Raw genomic sequence first — 19,112 nt, 5'->3', positions numbered from 1 at the left:
CAGTCTATACCTGGAGGGGGGGGCATAGAGTTACTGTCTGGAGCCCAGTCTATACCTGGAGGGGGGGCATAGAGTTACTGTCTGGAGCCCAGTCTATACCTGGAGAGATGGGAGGGGGGGGGGAATAGAGTTACTGTCTGGAGCCCAGTCTATACCTGGAGGGGGGCATAGAGTTACTGTCTGGAGCCCAGTCTATACCTGGAGGGGGGGCATAGAGTTACTGTCTGGAGCCCAGTCTATACCTGGAGGGGGGGGCATAGAGTTACTGTCTGGGCCCAGTCTACACCTGGAGAGGTGGGGGGGGGGGGCATAGAGTTACTGTCTGGAGCCCAGTCTATACCTGGAGAGATGGGAGGGGGGGGCATAGAGTTACTGTCTGGAGCCCAGTCTATACCTGGAGAGATGGGAGGGGTAGGGGGGCATAGAGTTACTGTCTGGAGCCCAGTCTATACCTGGAGAGATGGGAGGGGGGGGGGCATAGAGTTACTGTCTGGAGCCCAGTCTATACCTGGAGAGATGGGAGGGGGGGGGCATAGAGTTACTGTCTGGAGCCCAGTCTATACCTGGAGAGATGGGAGGGGGGGGCATAGAGTTACTGTCTGGAGCCCAGTCTATACCTGGAGAGATGGGAGGGGGGGGGGGGGCATAGAGTTACTGTCTGGAGCCCAGTCTATACCTGGAGAGGGGGGCATAGAGTTACTGTCTGGAGCCCAGTCTATACCTGGAGAGATGTGAGGGGGGGCATAGAGTTACTGTCTGGAGCCCAGTCTATACCTGGAGAGATGGGAGGGGGCATAGAGTTACTGTCTGGAGCCCAGTCTATACCTGGAGAGGGGGGGCATAGAGTTACTGTCTGGAGCCCAGTCTATACCTGGAGAGGGGGGGGGGGGCATAGAGTTACTGTCTGGAGCCCAGTCTACACCTGGAGAGGTGGGGGGGCATAGAGTTACTGTCTGGAGCCCAGTCTATACCTGGAGAGATGGGAGGGGGGGGGCATAGAGTTACTGTCTGGAGCCCAGTCTATACCTGGAGAGGGGGGCATAGAGTTACTGTCTGGAGCCCAGTCTATACCTGGAGAGATGGGAGGGGGGGCATAGAGTTACTGTCTGGAGCCCAGTCTATACCTGGAGAGATGGGAGGGGGGCATAGAGTTACTGTCTGGAGCCCAGTCTATACCTGGAGAGATGGGAAGGGGGGGGGCATAGAGTTACTGTCTGGAGCCCAGTCTATACCTGGAGAGATGGGAGGGGGCATAGAGTTACTGTCTGGGGCCCAGTCTATACCTGGAGAGATGGGAGGGGGGGCATAGAGTTACTGTCTGGAGCCCAGTCTATACCTGGAGAGATGGGAGGGGGGGCATAGAGTTACTGTCTGGAGCCCAGTCTATACCTGGAGAGATGGGAGGGCGGGGGCATAGAGTTACTGTCTGGAGCCCAGTCTATACCTGGAGAGATGGGAGGGGGGGCATAGAGTTACTGTCTGGAGCCCAGTCTATACCTTGAGAGGGGGGGGGGGCATAGAGTTACTGTCTGGAGCCCAGTCTATACCTGGAGAGATGGGAGGGGGGGGGGGGCATAGAGTTACTGTCTGGAGCCCAGTCTATACCTGGAGAGATGGGAGGGGGGGCATAGAGTTACTGTCTGGAGCCCAGTCTATACCTGGAGAGATGGGAGGGGGGGGGGGCATAGAGTGACTGTCTGGAGCCCAGTCTATACCTGGAGAGGGGGGGCATAGAGTTACTGTCTGGAGCCCAGTCTATACCTGGAGAGATGGGAGGGGGGGCATAGAGTTACTGTCTGGAGCCCAGTCTATACCTGGAGAGATGGGAGGGTGGGGCATAGAGTTACTGTCTGGAGCCCAGTCTATACCTGGAGAGATGGGGGGGGCATAGAGTTACTGTCTGGAGCCCAGTCTATACCTGGAGAGGGGGGCATAGAGTTACTGTCTGGAGCCCAGTCTATACCTGGAGAGATGGGAGGGGGGGCATAGAGTTACTGTCTGGGCCCAGTCTATACCTGGAGAGGGGGGGGGCATAGAGTTACTGTCTGGAGCCCAGTCTATACCTGGAGAGGGGGAGCATAGAGTTACTGTCTGGAGCCCAGTCTATACCTGGAGAGGGGGAGGGGGAGGGGGCATAGAGTTAATGTATGGAGCCCAGTCTATACCTGGAGAGATGGGAGGGGGGGCATAGAGTTACTGTCTGGAGCCCAGTCTATACCTGGAGAGATGGGAGGGGGGGCATAGAGTTACCGTCTGGAGCCCAGTCTATACCTGGAGAGATGGGAGGGGGGGCATAGAGTTACTGTCTGGAGCCCAGTCTATACCTGGAGAGGGGGGGGGGCATAGAGTTACTGTCTGGAGCCCAGTCTATACCTGGAGAGGGGGGGCATAGAGTTACTGTCTGGGGCCCAGTCTATACCTGGAGAGATGGGAGGGGGGGCATAGAGTTACTGTCTGGAGCCCAGTCTATACCTGGAGAGATGGGAGGGGGGGCCATAGAGTTACTGTCTGGAGCCCAGTCTATACCTGGAGAGATGGGGGGGGGGGGCATAGAGTTACTGTCTGGAGCCCAGTCTATACCTGGAGAGATGGGAGGGGGGGGGGCATAGAGTTACTGTCTGGAGCCAAGTCTATACCTGGAGAGATGGGAGAGGGGGGCATAGAGTTACTGTCTGGAGCCAAGTCTATACCTGGAGAGATGGGAGAGGGGGGCATAGAGTTACTGTCTGGAGCCCAGTCTATACCTGGAGAGATGGGAGGGGGGGGGCATAGAGTTACTGTCTGGAGCCAAGTCTATACCTGGAGAGATGGGAGAGGGGGGGCATAGAGTTACTGTCTGGAGCCCAGTCTATACCTGGAGAGATGGGAGGGGGGGCATAGAGTTACTGTCTGGAGCCCAGTCTATACCTGGAGAGGGGGGGGGCATAGAGTTACTGTCTGGAGTCCAGTCTATACCTGGAGAGGGGGGCATAGAGTTACTGTCTGGAGCCCAGTCTATACCTGGAGAGATGGGAGGGGGGGGGCATAGAGTTACTGTCTGGAGCCCAGTCTATACCTGGAGAGGGGGGGCATAGAGTTACTGTCTGGAGTCCAGTCTATACCTGGAGAGATGGGAGGGGGGCATAGAGTTACTGTCTGGAGCCCAGTCTATACCTGGAGAGATGGGAGGGGGGGCATAGAGTTACTGTCTGGAGCCCAGTCTATACCTGGAGAGATGGGAGGGGGGCATAGAGTTACTCTCTGGAGCCCAGTCTATACCTGGAGAGATGGGAGGGGGGGCATAGAGTTACTGTCTGGAGCCCAGTCTATACCTGGAGAGATGGGAGGGGGGGCATAGAGTTACTGTCTGGAGCCCAGTCTATACCTGGAGAGATGGGAGGGGGCATAGAGTTACTGTCTGGAGCCCAGTCTATACCTGGAGAGATGGGAGGGGGGGCATAGAGTTACTGTCTGGTGCCCAGTCTATACCTGGAGAGGGGGGCATAGAGTTACTGTCTGGAGCCCAGTCTATACCTGGAGAGGGGGGGAATAGAGTTACTGTCTGGAGCCCAGTCTATACCTGGAGAGATGGGAGGGGGGGGCATAGAGTTACTGTCTGGAGCCCAGTCTATACCTGGAGAGATGGGAGGGGGGCATAGAGTTACTGTCTGGAGCCCAGTCTATACCTGGAGAGATGGGAGGGGAAGGGGAATAGAGTTACTCTCTGGAGCCCAGTCTATACCTGGAGAGATGGGAGGGGGGCATAGAGTTACTGTCTGGAGCCAAGTCTATACCTGGAGAGATGGGAGGGGGGGCATAGAGTTACTCTCTGGAGCCCAGTCTATACCTGGAGAGATGGGAGGGGGGAATAGAGTTACTGTCTGGAGCCCAGTCTATACCTGGAGAGATGGGAGGGGGGGGGCATAGAGTTACTGTCTGGAGCCCAGTCTATACCTGGAGAGATGGGAGCAGGGGGGGGGGCATAGAGTTACTGTCTGGAGCCCAGTCTATACCTGGAGAGATGGGAGGGGGGGGGCATAGAGTTACTGTCTGGAGCCCAGTCTATACCTGGAGAAATGGGAGGGGGGGGCATAGAGTTACTGTCTGGAGCCCAGTCTATACCTGGAGAGATGGGAGGGGGGGGGGGGCATAGAGTTACTGTCTGGAGCCCAGTCTATACCTGGAGAGATGGGAGGGGGGAGGGGCATAGAGTTACTGTCTGTAGCCCAGTCTATACCTGGAGAGATGGGAGGGGGGGGCATAGAGTTACTGTATGGAGCCCAGTCTATACCTGGAGAGATGGGAGGGGGCATAGAGTTACTGTCTGGAGCCCAGTCTATACCTGGAGAGATGGGAGGGGGGGGGGGGGCATAGAGTTACTGTCTGGAGCCCAGTCTATACCTGGAGAGGGGGGGGCATAGAGTTACTGTCTGGAGTCCAGTCTATACCTGGAGAGGGGGGCATAGAGTTACTGTCTGGAGCCCAGTCTATACCTGGAGAGATGGGAGGGGGGGCATAGAGTTACTGTCTGGAGCCCAGTCTATACCTGGAGAGATGGGAGGGGGGGGAATAGAGTTACTGTCTGGAGCCCAGTCTATACCTGGAGAGGGGGGCATAGAGTTACTGTCTGGAGCCCAGTCTATACCTGGAGAGATGGGAGGGGGCATAGAGTTACTGTCTGGAGCCCAGTCTATACCTGGAGAGATGGGAGGGGGGGGCATAGAGTTACTGTCTGGAGCCCAGTCTATACCTGGAGAGATGGGAGGGGGGAAATAGAGTTACTCTCTGGAGCCCAGTCTATACCTGGAGAGATGGGAGGGGGGGGGGGGAATAGAGTTACTGTCTGGAGCCCAGTCTATACCTGGAGAGATGGGAGGGGGGGCATAGAGTTACTGTCTGGAGCCCAGTCTATACCTGGAGAGATGGGAGGGGGGGCATAGAGTTACTGTCTGGAGCCCAGTCTATACCTGGAGAGGGGGCATAGAGTTACTGTCTGGAGTCCAGTCTATACCTGGAGAGGGGGGGGCATAGAGTTACTGTCTGGAGCCCAGTCTATACCTGGAGAGATGGGAGGGGGGGCATAGAGTTACTGTCTGGAGCCCAGTCTATACCTGGAGAGGGGGGGGGCATAGAGTTACTGTCTGGAGTCCAGTCTATACCTGGAGAGGGGGGGGCATAGAGTTACTGTCTGGAGCCCAGTCTATACCTGGAGAGATGGGAGGGGGCATAGAGTTACTGTCTGGAGCCCAGTCTATACCTGGAGAGATGGGAGGGGGGGGGCATAGAGTTACTGTCTGGAGCCCAGTCTATACCTGGAGAGATGGGAGGGGGGGCATAGAGTTACTGTCTGGAGCCCAGTCTATACCTGGAGAGATGGGAGGGGGCATAGAGTTACTGTCTGGAGCACAGTCTATACCTGGAGAGGGGGGGCATAGAGTTACTGTCTGGTGCCCAGTCTATACCTGGAGAGATGGGAGGGGGGGGGCATAGAGTTACTGTCTGGAGCCCAGTCTATACCTGGAGAGATGGGAGGGGGGGGCATAGAGTTACTGTCTGGAGCCCAGTCTATACCTGGAGAGGGGGGCATAGAGTTACTGTCTGGAGCCCAGTCTATACCTGGAGAGATGGGAGGGGGGGGGCATAGAGTTACTGTCTGGAGCCCAGTCTATACCTGGAGAGGGGGGCATAGAGTTACTGTCTGGAGCCCAGTCTATACCTGGAGAGATGGGAGGGGGCATAGAGTTACTGTCTGGAGCCCAGTCTATACCTGGAGGGGGGGCATAGAGTTACTGTCTGGAGCCCAGTCTATACCTGGAGGGGGGGGCATAGAGTTACTGTCTGGAGCCCAGTCTATACCTGGAGAGATGGGAGGGGGGAATAGAGTTACTGTCTGGAGCCCAGTCTATACCTGGAGGGGGGCATAGAGTTACTGTCTGGAGCCCAGTCTATACCTGGAGGGGGGGCATAGAGTTACTGTCTGGAGCCCAGTCTATACCTGGAGGGGGGGGGGCATAGAGTTACTGTCTGGAGCCCAGTCTACACCTGGAGAGGTGGGGGGGGGGGGCATAGAGTTACTGTCTGGAGCCCAGTCTATACCTGGAGAGATGGGAGGGGGGGCATAGAGTTACTGTCTGGAGCCCAGTCTATACCTGGAGAGATGGGAGGGGTGGGGGGGCATAGAGTTACTGTCTGGGCCCAGTCTATACCTGGAGAGATGGGAGGGGGGGCATAGAGTTACTGTCTGGAGCCCAGTCTATACCTGGAGAGATGGGAGGGGGGGCATAGAGTTACTGTCTGGAGCCCAGTCTATACCTGGAGAGATGGGAGGGGGGGGGCATAGAGTTACTGTCTGGAGCCCAGTCTATACCTGGAGAGATGGGAGGGGGGGGGGCATAGAGTTACTGTCTGGAGCCCAGTCTATACCTGGAGAGGGGGGCATAGAGTTACTGTCTGGAGCCCAGTCTATACCTGGAGAGATGTGAGGGGGGGCATAGAGTTACTGTCTGGAGCCCAGTCTATACCTGGAGAGATGGGAGGGGGGGCATAGAGTTACTGTCTGGAGCCCAGTCTATACCTGGAGAGGGGGGGGCATAGAGTTACTGTCTGGAGCCCAGTCTATACCTGGAGAGGGGGGGGCATAGAGTTACTGTCTGGAGCCCAGTCTACACCTGGAGAGGTGGGGGGGCATAGAGTTACTGTCTGGAGCCCAGTCTATACCTGGAGAGATGGGAGGGGGGGGCATTGAGTTACTGTCTGGAGCCCAGTCTATACCTGGAGAGATGGGAGGGGGGGCATAGAGTTACTGTCTGGAGCCCAGTCTATACCTGGAGAGATGGGAGGGGGGGCATTGAGTTACTGTCTGGAGCCCAGTCTATACCTGGAGAGATGGGAGGGGGGGGCATAGAGTTACTGTCTGGAGCCCAGTCTATACCTGGAGAGATGGGAGGGGGGGGGGGCATAGAGTTACTGTCTGGAGCCCAGTCTATACCTGGAGAGGGGGGTCATAGAGTTACTGTCTGGAGCCCAGTCTATACCTGGAGAGATGGGAGGGGGCATAGAGTTACTGTCTGGAGCCCAGTCTATACCTGGAGAGGGGGGGGTCATAGAGTTACTGTCTGGAGCCCAGTCTATACCTGGAGAGATGGGAGGGGGGGCATAGAGTTACTGTCTGGAGCCCAGTCTATACCTGGAGAGATGGGAGGGGGCATAGAGTTACTGTCTGGAGCCCAGTCTATACTTGGAGAGGGGGGGCATAGAGTTACTGTCTGGAGCCCAGTCTATACCTGGAGAGATGGGAGGGGGCATAGAGTTACTGTCTGGAGCCCAGTCTATACCTGGAGAGATGGGAGGGGGGGGGCATAGAGTTACTGTCTGGAGCCCAGTCTATACCTGGAGAGATGGGAGGGGGGGCATAGAGTTACTGTCTGGAGCCCAGTCTATCTATACCTGGAGAGATGGGAGGGGGGGCATAGAGTTACTGTCTGGAGCACAGTCTATACCTGGAGAGGGGGGCATAGAGTTACTGTCTGGTGCCCAGTCTATACCTGGAGAGATGGGAGGGGGGCATAGAGTTACTGTCTGGAGCCCAGTCTATACCTGGAGAGATGGGAGGGGGGGCATAGAGTTACTGTCTGGAGCCCAGTCTATACCTGGAGAGGGGGGCATAGAGTTACTGTCTGGAGCCCAGTCTATACCTGGAGAGATGGGAGGGGGGCATAGAGTTACTGTCTGGAGCCCAGTCTATACCTGGAGAGGGGGGGGGCATAGAGTTACTGTCTGGAGCCCAGTCTATACCTGGAGAGATGGGAGGGGGGCATAGAGTTACTGTCTGGAGCCCAGTCTATACCTGGAGGGGGGGCATAGAGTTACTGTCTGGAGCCCAGTCTATACCTGGAGAGATGGGAGGGGGGGGAATAGAGTTACTGTCTGGAGCCCAGTCTATACCTGGAGGGGGGGCATAGAGTTACTGTCTGGAGCCCAGTCTATACCTGGAGGGGGGGGCATAGAGTTACTGTCTGGAGCCCAGTCTATACCTGGAGAGATGGGAGGGGGGGCATAGAGTTACTGTCTGGAGCCCAGTCTATACCTGGAGGGGGGCATAGAGTTACTGTCTGGAGCCCAGTCTATACCTGGAGGGGGGCATAGAGTTACTGTCTGGAGCCCAGTCTATACCTGGAGGGGGGCATAGAGTTACTGTCTGGAGCCCAGTCTACACCTGGAGAGGTGGGGGGGGGCATAGAGTTACTGTCTGGAGCCCAGTCTATACCTGGAGAGATGGGAGGGGGGGGCATAGAGTTACTGTCTGGAGCCCAGTCTACACCTGGAGAGGTGGGGGGGCATAGAGTTACTGTCTGGAGCCCAGTCTATACCTGGAGAGATGGGAGGGGGGGCATTGAGTTACTGTCTGGAGCCCAGTCTATACCGGGAGAGATGGGAGGAGGGGGGCATAGAGTTACTGTCTGGAGCCCAGTCTACACCTGGAGAGGTGGGGGGGGGGCATAGAGTTACTGTCTGGAGCCCAGTCTATACCTGGAGAGATGGGAGGGGGGGGGCATTGAGTTACTGTCTGGAGCCCAGTCTATACCTGGAGAGATGGGAGGGGAGGGCATAGAGTTACTGTCTGGAGCCCAGTCTATACCTGGAGAGATGGGAGGGGGGGCATAGAGTTACTGTCTGGAGCCCAGTCTACAACTGGAGAGGGGGGCATAGAGTTACTGTCTGGAGCCCAGTCTATACCTGGAGAGATGGGAGGGGGGGCATAGAGTTACTGTCTGGAGCCCAGTCTATACCTGGAGAGGGGGGTCATAGAGTTACTGTCTGGAGCCCAGTCTATACCTGGAGAGATGGGAGGGGGGGCATAGAGTTACTGTCTGGAGCCCAGTCTATACCTGGAGAGATGGGAGGGGGCATAGAGTTACTGTCTGGAGCCCAGTCTATACCTGGAGAGGGGGGGGCATAGAGTTACTGTCTGGAGCCCAGTCTATACCTGGAGAGATGGGGGGGGGGGCATAGAGTTACTGTCTGGAGCCCAGTCTATACCTGGAGAGATGGGGGGGCAGAGAGTTACTGTCTGGAGCCCAGTCTATACCTGGAGAGGGGGGCATAGAGTTACTGTCTGGAGCCCAGTCTATACCTGGAGAGATGGGAGGGCGTAGAGTTACTGTCTGGAGCCCAGTCTATACCTGGAGAGATGGGAGGGGGGGCATAGAGTTACTGTCTGGTGCCCAGTCTATACCTGGAGAGATGGGAGGGGGGGGCATAGAGTTACTGTCTGGAGCCCAGTCTATACCTGGAGAGATGGGAGGGGGGGGGGCATAGAGTTACTGTCTGGAGCCCAGTCTATACCTGGAGAGGGGGGGGGGCATAGAGTTACTGTCTGGAGCCCAGTCTACACCTGGAGAGGGGGGGGGGGAATAGAGTTACTGTCTGGAGCCCAGTCTATACCTGGAGAGATGGGAAGGGGGGGGGGCATAGAGTTACTGTCTGGAGCCCAGTCTATACCTGGAGAGATGGGAGGGGGGGCATAGAGTTACTGTCTGGAGCCCAGTCTATACCTGGAGAGATGGGAGGGGGGGGGGCATAGAGTTACTGTCTGGAGCCCAGTCTATACCTGGAGAGATGGGAGGGGGCATAGAGTTACTGTCTGGAGCCCAGTCTATACCTGGAGAGATGGGAAGGGGGGGCATAGAGTTACTGTCTGGAGCCCAGTCTATACCTGGAGAGATGGGAAGGGGGGCATAGAGTTACTGTCTGGAGCCCAGTCTATACCTGGAGAGATGGGAGGGGGGGCATAGAGTTACTGTCTGGAGCCCAGTCTATACCTGGAGAGATGGGAGGGGGGGCATAGAGTTACTGTCTGGAGCCCAGTCTATACCTGGAGAGATGGGAGGGGGGGCATAGAGTTACTGTCTGGAGCCCAGTCTATACCTGGAGAGGGGGGGCATAGAGTTACTGTCTGGAGCCCAGTCTACACCTGGAGAGATGGGAGGGGGGGCATAGAGTTACTGTCTGGAGCCCAGTCTATACCTGGAGAGATGGGAGGGGGGCATAGAGTTACTGTCTGGAGCCCAGTCTATACCTGGAGAGATGGGGGGGGCATAGAGTTACTGTCTGGAGCCCAGTCTATACCTGGAGAGATGGGAGGGGGGGCATAGAGTTACTGTCTGGAGCCCAGTCTATACCTGGAGAGATGGGAGGGGGGGCATAGAGTTACTGTCTGGAGCCCAGTCTATACCTGGAGAGGGGAAGGGGGGGGGAGTTACTGTCTGGAGCCAAGTCTATACCTGGAGAGGGGGGGACATAGAGTTACTGTCTGGAGCCCAGTCTATACCTGGAGAGATGGGAGGGGGGGCATAGAGTTACTGTCTGGAGCCCAGTCTATACCTGGAGAGGGGGGGGCATAGAGTTACTGTCTGGAGCCCAGTCTATACCTGGAGAGATGGGAGGGGAGGGCATAGAGTTACTGTCTGGAGCCCAGTCTATACCTGGAGAGATGGGAGGGGGGGGGCATAGAGTTACTGTCTGGAGCCCAGTCTATACCTGGAGAGATGGGAGGGGGGGGCATAGAGTTACTGTCTGGAGCCCAGTCTATACCTGGAGGGGGGGGCATAGAGTTACTGTCTGGAGCCCAGTCTATACCTGGAGAGATGGGAGGGGGGGCATAGAGTTACTGTCTGGAGCCCAGTCTATACCTGGAGAGGGGGCATAGAGTTACTGTCTGGAGCCCAGTCTACACCTGGAGAGATGGGAGGGGGGGGCATAGAGTTACTGTCTGGAGCCCAGTCTATACCTGGAGAGATGGGAGGGGGGGCATAGAGTTACTGTCTGGAGCCCAGTCTATACCTGGAGAGGGGGGGGACATAGAGTTACTGTCTGGAGCCCAGTCTATACCTGGAGAGATGGGAGGGGGGCATAGAGTTACTGTCTGGAGCCCAGTCTATACCTGGAGAGGGGGGGCATAGAGTTACTGTCTGGAGCCCAGTCTATACCTGGAGAGGGGGGGGGACATAGAGTTACTGTCTGGAGCCCAGTCTATACCTGGAGAGATGGGAGGGGGGGGGCATAGAGTTACTGTCTGGAGCCCAGTCTATACCTGGAGAGGGGGGGCATAGAGTTACTGTCTGGAGCCCAGTCTATACCTGGAGAGATGGGAGGGGGGGCATAGAGTTACTGTCTGGAGCCCAGTCTATACCTGGAGAGATGGGAGGGGGGGCATAGAGTTACTGTCTGGAGCCCAGTCTATACCTGGAGAGATGGGAGGGGGGGCATAGAGTTACTGTCTGGAGCCCAGTCTATACCTGGAGAGATGGGAGGGGGGCATAGAGTTACTGTCTGGAGCCCAGTCTATACCTGGAGAGGGGGGGCATACTGTCTGGAGCCCAGTCTACACCTGGAGAGATGGGAGGGGGGGCATAGAGTTACTGTCTGGAGCCCAGTCTATACCTGGAGAGATGGGAGGGGGGGCATAGAGTTACTGTCTGGAGCCCAGTCTATACCTGGAGAGATGGGGGGCATAGAGTTACTGTCTGGAGCCCAGTCTATACCTGGAGAGATGGGAGGGGGGGCATAGAGTTACTGTCTGGAGCCCAGTCTATACCTGGAGAGATGGGAGGGGGGGCATAGAGTTACTGTCTGGAGCCCAGTCTATACCTGGAGAGGGGGAAGGGGGGGCATAGAGTTACTGTCTGGAGCCCAGTCTATACCTGGAGGGATGGGGGGGGGGCATAGAGTTATTGTCTGGAGCCCAGTCTATACCTGGAGAGATGGGGGGGGGGGGCATAGAGTTACTCTCTGGAGCCCAGTCTATACCTGGAGAGATGGGAGGGGGGGGGCATAGAGTTACTCTCTGGAGCCCAGTCTATACCTGGAGAGATGGGAGGGGGGGGCATAGAGTTACTGTCTGGAGCCCAGTCTATACCTGGAGAGGGGGGGGGACATAGAGTTACTGTCTGGAGCCCAGTCTATACCTGGAGAGATGGGAGGGGGGGCATAGAGTTACTGTCTGGAGCCCAGTCTATACCTGGAGAGGGGGGCATAGAGTTACTGTCTGGAGCCCAGTCTATACCTGGAGAGATGGGAGGGGAGGGCATAGAGTTACTGTCTGGAGCCCAGTCTATACCTGGAGAGATGGGAGGGGGGCATAGAGTTACTGTCTGGAGCCAAGTCTATACCTGGAGAGATGGGAGGGGGGGGGCATAGAGTTACTGTCTGGAGCCCAGTCTATACCTGGAGAGATGGGAGGGGGGGCATAGAGTTACTCTCTGGAGCCCAGTCTATACCTGGAGAGATGGGAGGGGGGGGCATAGAGTTACTGTCTGGAGCCCAGTCTATACCTGGAGAGATGGGAGGGGGGGCATAGAGTTACTGACTGGAGCCCAGTCTATACCTGGAGAGATGGGAGGGGGGGCATAGAGTTACTGTCTGGAGCCCAGTCTATACCTGGAGAGATGGGAGGGGGGGGGCTTAGAGTTACTGTCTGGAGCCCAGTCTATACCTGGAGAGGGGGGGGGGCATAGAGTTACTGTCTGGAGCCCAGTCTATACCTGGAGAGGGGGGGGGGGCATAGAGTTACTGTCTGGAGCCCAGTCTATACCTGGAGAGATGGGAGGGGGGGCATAGAGTTACTGTCTGGAGCCCAGTCTATACCTGGAGAGGGGGGGGCATAGAGTTACTCTCTGGAGCCCAGTCTATACCTGGAGAGATGGGAGGGGGGCATAGAGTTACTGTCTGGAGCCCAGTCTATACCTGGAGAGATGGGAGGGGGCATAGAGTTACTGTCTGGAGCCCAGTCTATACCTGGAGAGATGGGAGGGGGGGCATAGAGTTACTGTCTGGAGCCCAGTCTATACCTGGAGAGATGGGAGGGGGGGCATAGAGTTACTGTCTGGAGCCCAGTCTATACCTGGAGAGATGGGAGGGGGGGCATAGAGTTACTGTCTGGAGCCCAGTCTATACCTGGAGAGATGGGGGGGGGGGGGGCATAGAGTTACTGTCTGGAGCCCAGTCTACACCTGGAGAGATGGGAGGGGGGCATAGAGTTACTGTCTGGAGCCCAGTCTATACCTGGAGAGATGGGAGGGGGGGGGCATAGAGTTACTGTCTGGAGCCCAGTCTATACCTGGAGAGATGGGAGGGGGGGGGCATAGAGTTACTGTCAGGAGCCCAGTCTATACCTGGAGAGATGGGAGGGGGGGCATAGAGTTACTGTCTGGAGCCCAGTCTATACCTGGAGAGATGGGAGGGGGGGCATAGAGTTACTCTCTGGAGCCCAGTCTATACCTGGAGAGATGGGAGGGGGTGGGCATAGAGTTACTGTCTGGAGCCCAGTCTATACCTGGAGAGATGGGGGGGGGGGCAATAGAGTTACTGTCTGGAGCCCAGTCTACACCTGGAGAGATGGGAGGGGGGGGGGCATAGAGTTACTGTCTGGAGCCCAGTCTATACCTGGAGAGATGGGAGGGGGGGCATAGAGTTACTCTCTGGAGCCCAGTCTATACCTGGAGAGATGGGAGGGGTGGGCATAGAGTTACTGTCTGGAGCCCAGTCTATACCTGGAGAGATGGGGGGGCATAGAGTTACTGTCTGGAGCCCAGTCTATACCTGGAGAGATGGGAGGGGGGCATAGAGTTACTGTCTGGAGCCCAGTCTATACCTGGAGAGGGGGGAGGGGGTCTCTCACCTGTGACCTGTCCGTTGTGCTCCTTCAGTTCATGAATCTTGGTCCACTTGGTCCCGTCCTTCTTATAGATGTGGACATCATGGTTGTTGGGACACAGAGCAATCTCTATAGGGAGATATCACACTATATCATCAGAGCAATCTCTACAGGGAGAGATCACACTATATATATATCAGATCAATCACACAATATATATCAGATCAATCTCTATAGGGAGAGATCACACTATATCATCAGATCAATCACACTATATATATCAGATCAATCTCTATAGGGAGATATCACACTATATCAGATCAATCTCTATAGGGAGATATCACACTATATCTATCAGATCAATCTCTATAGGGAGATATCACACTATATCTATCAGATCAATCTCTATAGGGAGAGATCACACTATATCTATCAGATCAATCACACTATATATATCAGATCAATCTCTATAGGGAGAGATCACACTATATCTATCAGATCAATCACACTATATATATCAGATCAATCTCTATAGGGAGAGATCACACTATATCATCAGATCAATCTCTATAGGGAGATATCACATTATATTCAGAGGGCTGTTGGTTCGTGTGAGTGAGTGTGTTTGCAACAGTATAGCGTGGGAAGCAAGGTCACACTCCTCTCACATCTATGTGTGTGTCTGTCTGCCTCTCAGCGTGTCTGTCTGCCTCTCAGTGTGTCTGTCTGCCTCTCAGCGTGTCTGTCTGCCTCTCAGCGTGTCTGTCTGCCTCTCAGCGCGTCTGCCTGCCTCTCAGCGTGTCTGCCTGCCTCTCAGCGTGTTTCTGTCTGCCTCTCAGCGTGTTTCTGCCTGCCTCTCAGCGCGTCTGCCTGCCTCTCAGCGTGTCTGCCTGCCTCTCAGCGTGTCTGTCTGCCTCTCAGTGTGTTTCTCTCAGCGTGTCGGTCTGCCTCTCAGCGTGTTTCTCTCAGCGTGTCTGTCTGCCTCTAAATTCTGACACGAGAGAAACACACTGAAAACCTCCAGTTCACCACCTGTTCCTGTTTATATGACTCACACACTGTGGTTGTGCGTCCGTCTGTGTGCTCTGCCCAGACACACCATCCATTTTGAGCAGAAACCGAAGACTCAGATCGAAACAACCCAAATATGGAGTTAGTTTCCTGAGCTCTGTGGAACACAGTCGTCTCTCTGAGACCCAGAACACCAGCCCTCTCGCTACAACAGGAAATACCTCCAGCCACATGGGAGCCAATCACAGCCCTCTCGCTACAACAGGAAATACCTCCAGCCACATGGGAGCCAATCACAGCCCTCTCGCTACAACAGGAAATACCTCCAGCCACATGGGAGCCAATCACAGCCCTCTCGCTACAACAGGAAATACCTCCAGCCACATGGGAGCCAATCACAGCCCTCTCGCTACAACAGGAAATACCTCCAGCCACATGGGAGCCAATCACAGCCCTCTCGCTACAACAGGAAATACCTCCAGCCACATGGGAGCCAATCACAGCCCTCTCGCTACAACAGGAAATACCTCCAGCCACATGGGAGCCAATCACAGCCCTCTCGCTACAACAGGAAATACCTCCAGCCACAAGGGAGCCAATCACAGCCCTCTCGCTACAACAGGAAATACCTCCAGCCACATGGGAGCCAATCACAGCCCTCTCGCTACAACAGGAAATACCTCCAGCCACATGGGAGCCAATCACAGCCCTCTCGCTACAACAGGAAATACCTCCAGCCACATGGGAGCCAATCACAGCCCTCTCGCTACAACAGGAAATACCTCCAGCCACATGGGAGCCAATCACAGCCCTCTCGCTACAACAGGAAATACCTCCAGCCACATGGGAGCCAATCACAGCCCTCTCGCTACAACAGGAAATACCTCCAGCCACATGGGAGCCAATCACAGCCCTCTCGCTACAACAGGAAATACCTCCAGCCACATGGGAGCCAATCACAGCCCTCTCGCTACAACAGGAAATACCTCCAGCCACATGGGAGCCAATCACAGCCCTCTCGCTACAACAGGAAATACCTCCAGCCACATGGGAGCCAATCACAGCCCTCTCGCTACAACAGGAAATACCTCCAGCCACATGGGAGCCAATCACAGGCCCCCCCGTCAGACTCACTCAACTTAAGCCTGTTTTTTTTTTGTTTAACTTGGATCAATTTCAGTTATCTTGGTGTGTTTCAATTACTACCTGCAATGAATATCAAATGAACTTCACTACAACTCAGCTTTGTGAGTTCCTGCTCAACACCATCTGAGTTGGGTTTCCTCTAGTTCTGTAGGCGAGGAAGTCCTATTGACCAATCAGAGAGAGTGTCCTACTCACGGGTCCGGTCCTTGTTCCAGGAGTGGCAGCTGATTGGCTCGAGCAAGAAGCTGTGGTAAGCCATAGCCAAATCAGGACGATGCAGAATCAGAAAGTGAGATGAGCCAATGAGAGGCCTCTGTAGTTCCTGTTGAATAAAAAAATAATGGTTTTTGCACTAGACTGCAACGTCACAAACACTTTCAATTGGTCATAAAATCACCATCTAACTGAAAACTTCAGAGAGAGAGACTGACAGAGAGTTTCACATATATAATACATATATATATATATATATATATATATATATATATATATAATACATATACATATATATATATATATACATACATACATACATATATTTATTATCTACCTCACTTGCTTTAGCAATGTTAACACGTTTCCCATGCCAATAAAGCCCTTGAATTGAGTCAGAGATACAGTCTAGGTTGTGTTAGACTGAGCCTCTGTGGCATGAAATGAATGTCAAACACGCACACTGTATATAACACATCAACACAACGTAGCCTTGTAACGACAGGAAACGGGCTGTTTAAAGTTGTCCGTCACGGCTACATCTTCAATAAGGCGTGTTGCTAACCAACTGTCATTGCCATGGTTCCCGGACTAACGTAAAGCTGGCGTGTCTGACTCCACACAGAACAGCGGCGACACGCTAGCTAACCCACTGTCATTGCCATGGTTCCCGGACTAACGTAAAGCTGGCGTGTCTGACTCCTCACAGAACAGTGGTGCCACTGCAGCTGGAACAACGTCCCTCTCTCTCTCTCTACTGTAACGACCCTGGGGGGGGTCTCTCTCTACTGTAACGACCCTGGGGGGGGTCTCTCTACTGTAACGACCCTGGGGGGTTTATAAGAGCGGATATCGACTGTGCCGCTTATAGCGCGCGCTGGACTTTCGGGCTAGAAAGGTCGAGGGTTCGAGTCCTGCTTCCCTGCCTGTTTCATTACACTGGTGTCAGAAGTGGGATCGGACCCTTGCGTCCACGACAGTGCGCGTGCTTGGACGGTGAGAGTGTGCGCGCGAGTCCTGCTTCCCTGCCTGTTTCATTACGCAACGTTGAAAACGTGTCATCTTGGTAACTTTTCCTCGTAGTTTTCATTGTTTTGCATTAAAGAAAATTTAAAAAAAAGTTTCTGCCTGGTTGTGTCTGTTTATCAGTAGAACCAACCAGACATGTCTGGACATGTCCGGTCAGCCGAGAGAACTTGTACTTACCCTGAGATGGAGGGATGATACGGAAGGAGATGAGTGGAGAGAACAGCTCGCGGACTCTGGCCAGTCGACGCGAAAGCTACCGACAGAGTGACGGAGAGAGAACAGACACTTCTGTAGACGAGGAGGTGGTAGAAAAAGTTGCTTCCGCAAAAAGAGGAACAGAGGGAGGGGTGAGGCCGGGGGAGGGAAAACAAACTTCTGCAGAAAAAGAGACGGGGCTGAAGGGAGCGGTAGAGGCAGAAAGTTGCTTCTGCAAAAAAAGCGGGGGAGGGAGAAAATAGAAACTTCCGCAAAAAGAGAGAAGGGGAGAAGTAGAAAAGACTTGGCTTCTACAGAGAGGAAGGAGTTAAAGTAGAACATTCACATCTGTAACAGAAAAGGAAGGGAGGGTGGCGTCAACTAGGGTGTGTGAGAGAGAGGGGGGTAGACTAGGGTGAGAGAGAGGGGGGTAGACTAGGGTGAGAGAGAGGGGGGTAGACTAGGGTGGGAGAGAGAGGGGGTAGACTAGGGTGGGAGAGAGAGAGGGGGGTAGACTAGGGTGGGAGAGAGAGGGGTAGACTAGGGTGGGAGAGAGAGGGGGGTAGACTAGGGTGAGAGAGAGAGAGGGGGGTAGACTAGGGTGAGAGAGAGAGAGGGTAGACTAGGGTGGGAGAGAGAGAGGGGGGTAGACTAGGGTGGGAGAGAGAGGGGGTAGACTAGGGTGGGAGAGAGAGAGGGTAGACTAGGGTGGGAGAGAGAGAGGGGGTAGACTAGGGTGGGAGAGAGAGGGAGGGTAGACTAGGGTGGGAGAGAGAGAGGGTAGACTAGGGTGGGAGAGAGGGAGGGAGGTAGACTAGGGTGGGAGAGAGAGAGGGAGGGTAGACTAGGGTGGGAGAGAGAGGGAGGGTAGACTAGGGTGGGAGAGAGGGGGGTAGACTAGGGTGGGAGAGAGAGGAGGGTAGACTAGGGTGGGAGAGAGAGGGAGGGTAGACTAGGGTGGGAGAGAGAGAGGGGAGGGTAGACTAGGGTGGGAGAGAGAGGGGAGGGTAGACTAGGGTGGGAGAGAGAGAGGGTAGACTAGGGTGAGAGAGAGAGGGAGGGTAGACTAGGGTGGGAGAGAGAGGGAGGGTAGACTAGGGTGGGAGAGAGAGGGAGGGTAGACTAGGGTGGGAGAGAGAGGGGGTAGACTAGGGTGGGAGAGAGAGAGGGTAGACTAGGGTGGGAGAGAGGGGGGTAGACTAGGGTGAGAGAGAGAGAGGGGGTAGACTAGGGTGAGAGAGAGAGAGGGGGTAGACTAGGGTGAGAGAGAGAGGGGGGGTAGACTAGGGTGAGAGAGAGAGGGGGTAGACTAGGGTGAGAGAGAGAGGGAGGGTAGACTAGGGTGGGAGAGAGAGGGAGGGTAGACTAGGGTGGGAGAGAGAGGAGGGTAGACTAGGGTGGGAGAGAGAGGGGTAGACTAGGGTGGGAGAGAGAGAGGGTAGACTAGGGTGAGAGAGGGGGGTAGACTAGGGTGGGAGAGAGAGAGGAGGGTAGACTAGGGTGGGAGAGAGAGAGGGAGGGTAGACTAGGGTGGGAGAGAGAGGGAGGGTAGACTAGGGTGAGAGAGAGAGAGGGAGGGTAGACTAGGGTGGGAGAGAGAGGGAGGGTAGACTAGGGTGGGAGAGAGAGGAGGGTAGACTAGGGTGGGAGAGAGGGGAGGGTAGACTAGGGTGGGAGAGAGAGGGGGTAGACTAGGGTGGGAGAGAGAGAGGGTAGACTAGGGTGAGAGAGAGGGGGTAGACTAGGGTGGGAGAGAGGGGGTAGACTAGGGTGAGAGAGAGAGGGGGTAGACTAGGGTGAGAGAGAGAGAGGGGGTAGACTAGGGTGAGAGAGAGAGAGGGGGTAGACTAGGGTGAGAGAGAGAGAGAGGGGGTAGACTAGGGTG

The 19,112-nt window shown here is 55.3% G+C and overlaps 1 protein-coding gene across 2 annotated transcripts in view; it reads right to left on the bottom strand.

The window, feature by feature from the left end:
- LOC135535357 (actin-related protein 2/3 complex subunit 1B-like) overlaps nt 1-17,347 on the bottom strand; it is a 40,214-nt gene extending 22,867 nt beyond the window's left edge. For both annotated transcript variants that reach the window (XM_064962014.1, XM_064962015.1), the window contains exons 1-3: nt 17,210-17,347; nt 15,986-16,112; nt 13,658-13,762 (exon numbers count right to left, since the gene is read on the bottom strand). In XM_064962014.1, the coding sequence (XP_064818086.1) occupies nt 13,658-13,762; nt 15,986-16,049 (169 nt within the window). In that variant the 5' untranslated portion in view covers nt 16,050-16,112; nt 17,210-17,347. The remainder of the gene's footprint in view (nt 1-13,657; nt 13,763-15,985; nt 16,113-17,209) is intronic.
- Between the last annotated feature and the right edge of the window lie 1,765 nt (nt 17,348-19,112).

This window comes from Oncorhynchus masou, unplaced genomic scaffold (assembly GCF_036934945.1).
Source record: "Oncorhynchus masou masou isolate Uvic2021 unplaced genomic scaffold, UVic_Omas_1.1 unplaced_scaffold_486, whole genome shotgun sequence".
Taxonomy (NCBI): domain Eukaryota; kingdom Metazoa; phylum Chordata; class Actinopteri; order Salmoniformes; family Salmonidae; genus Oncorhynchus; species Oncorhynchus masou.
The sequence above is the reverse complement of the archived record's forward strand: the minus strand, read 5'-3'. Positions and strand labels throughout refer to the sequence as shown.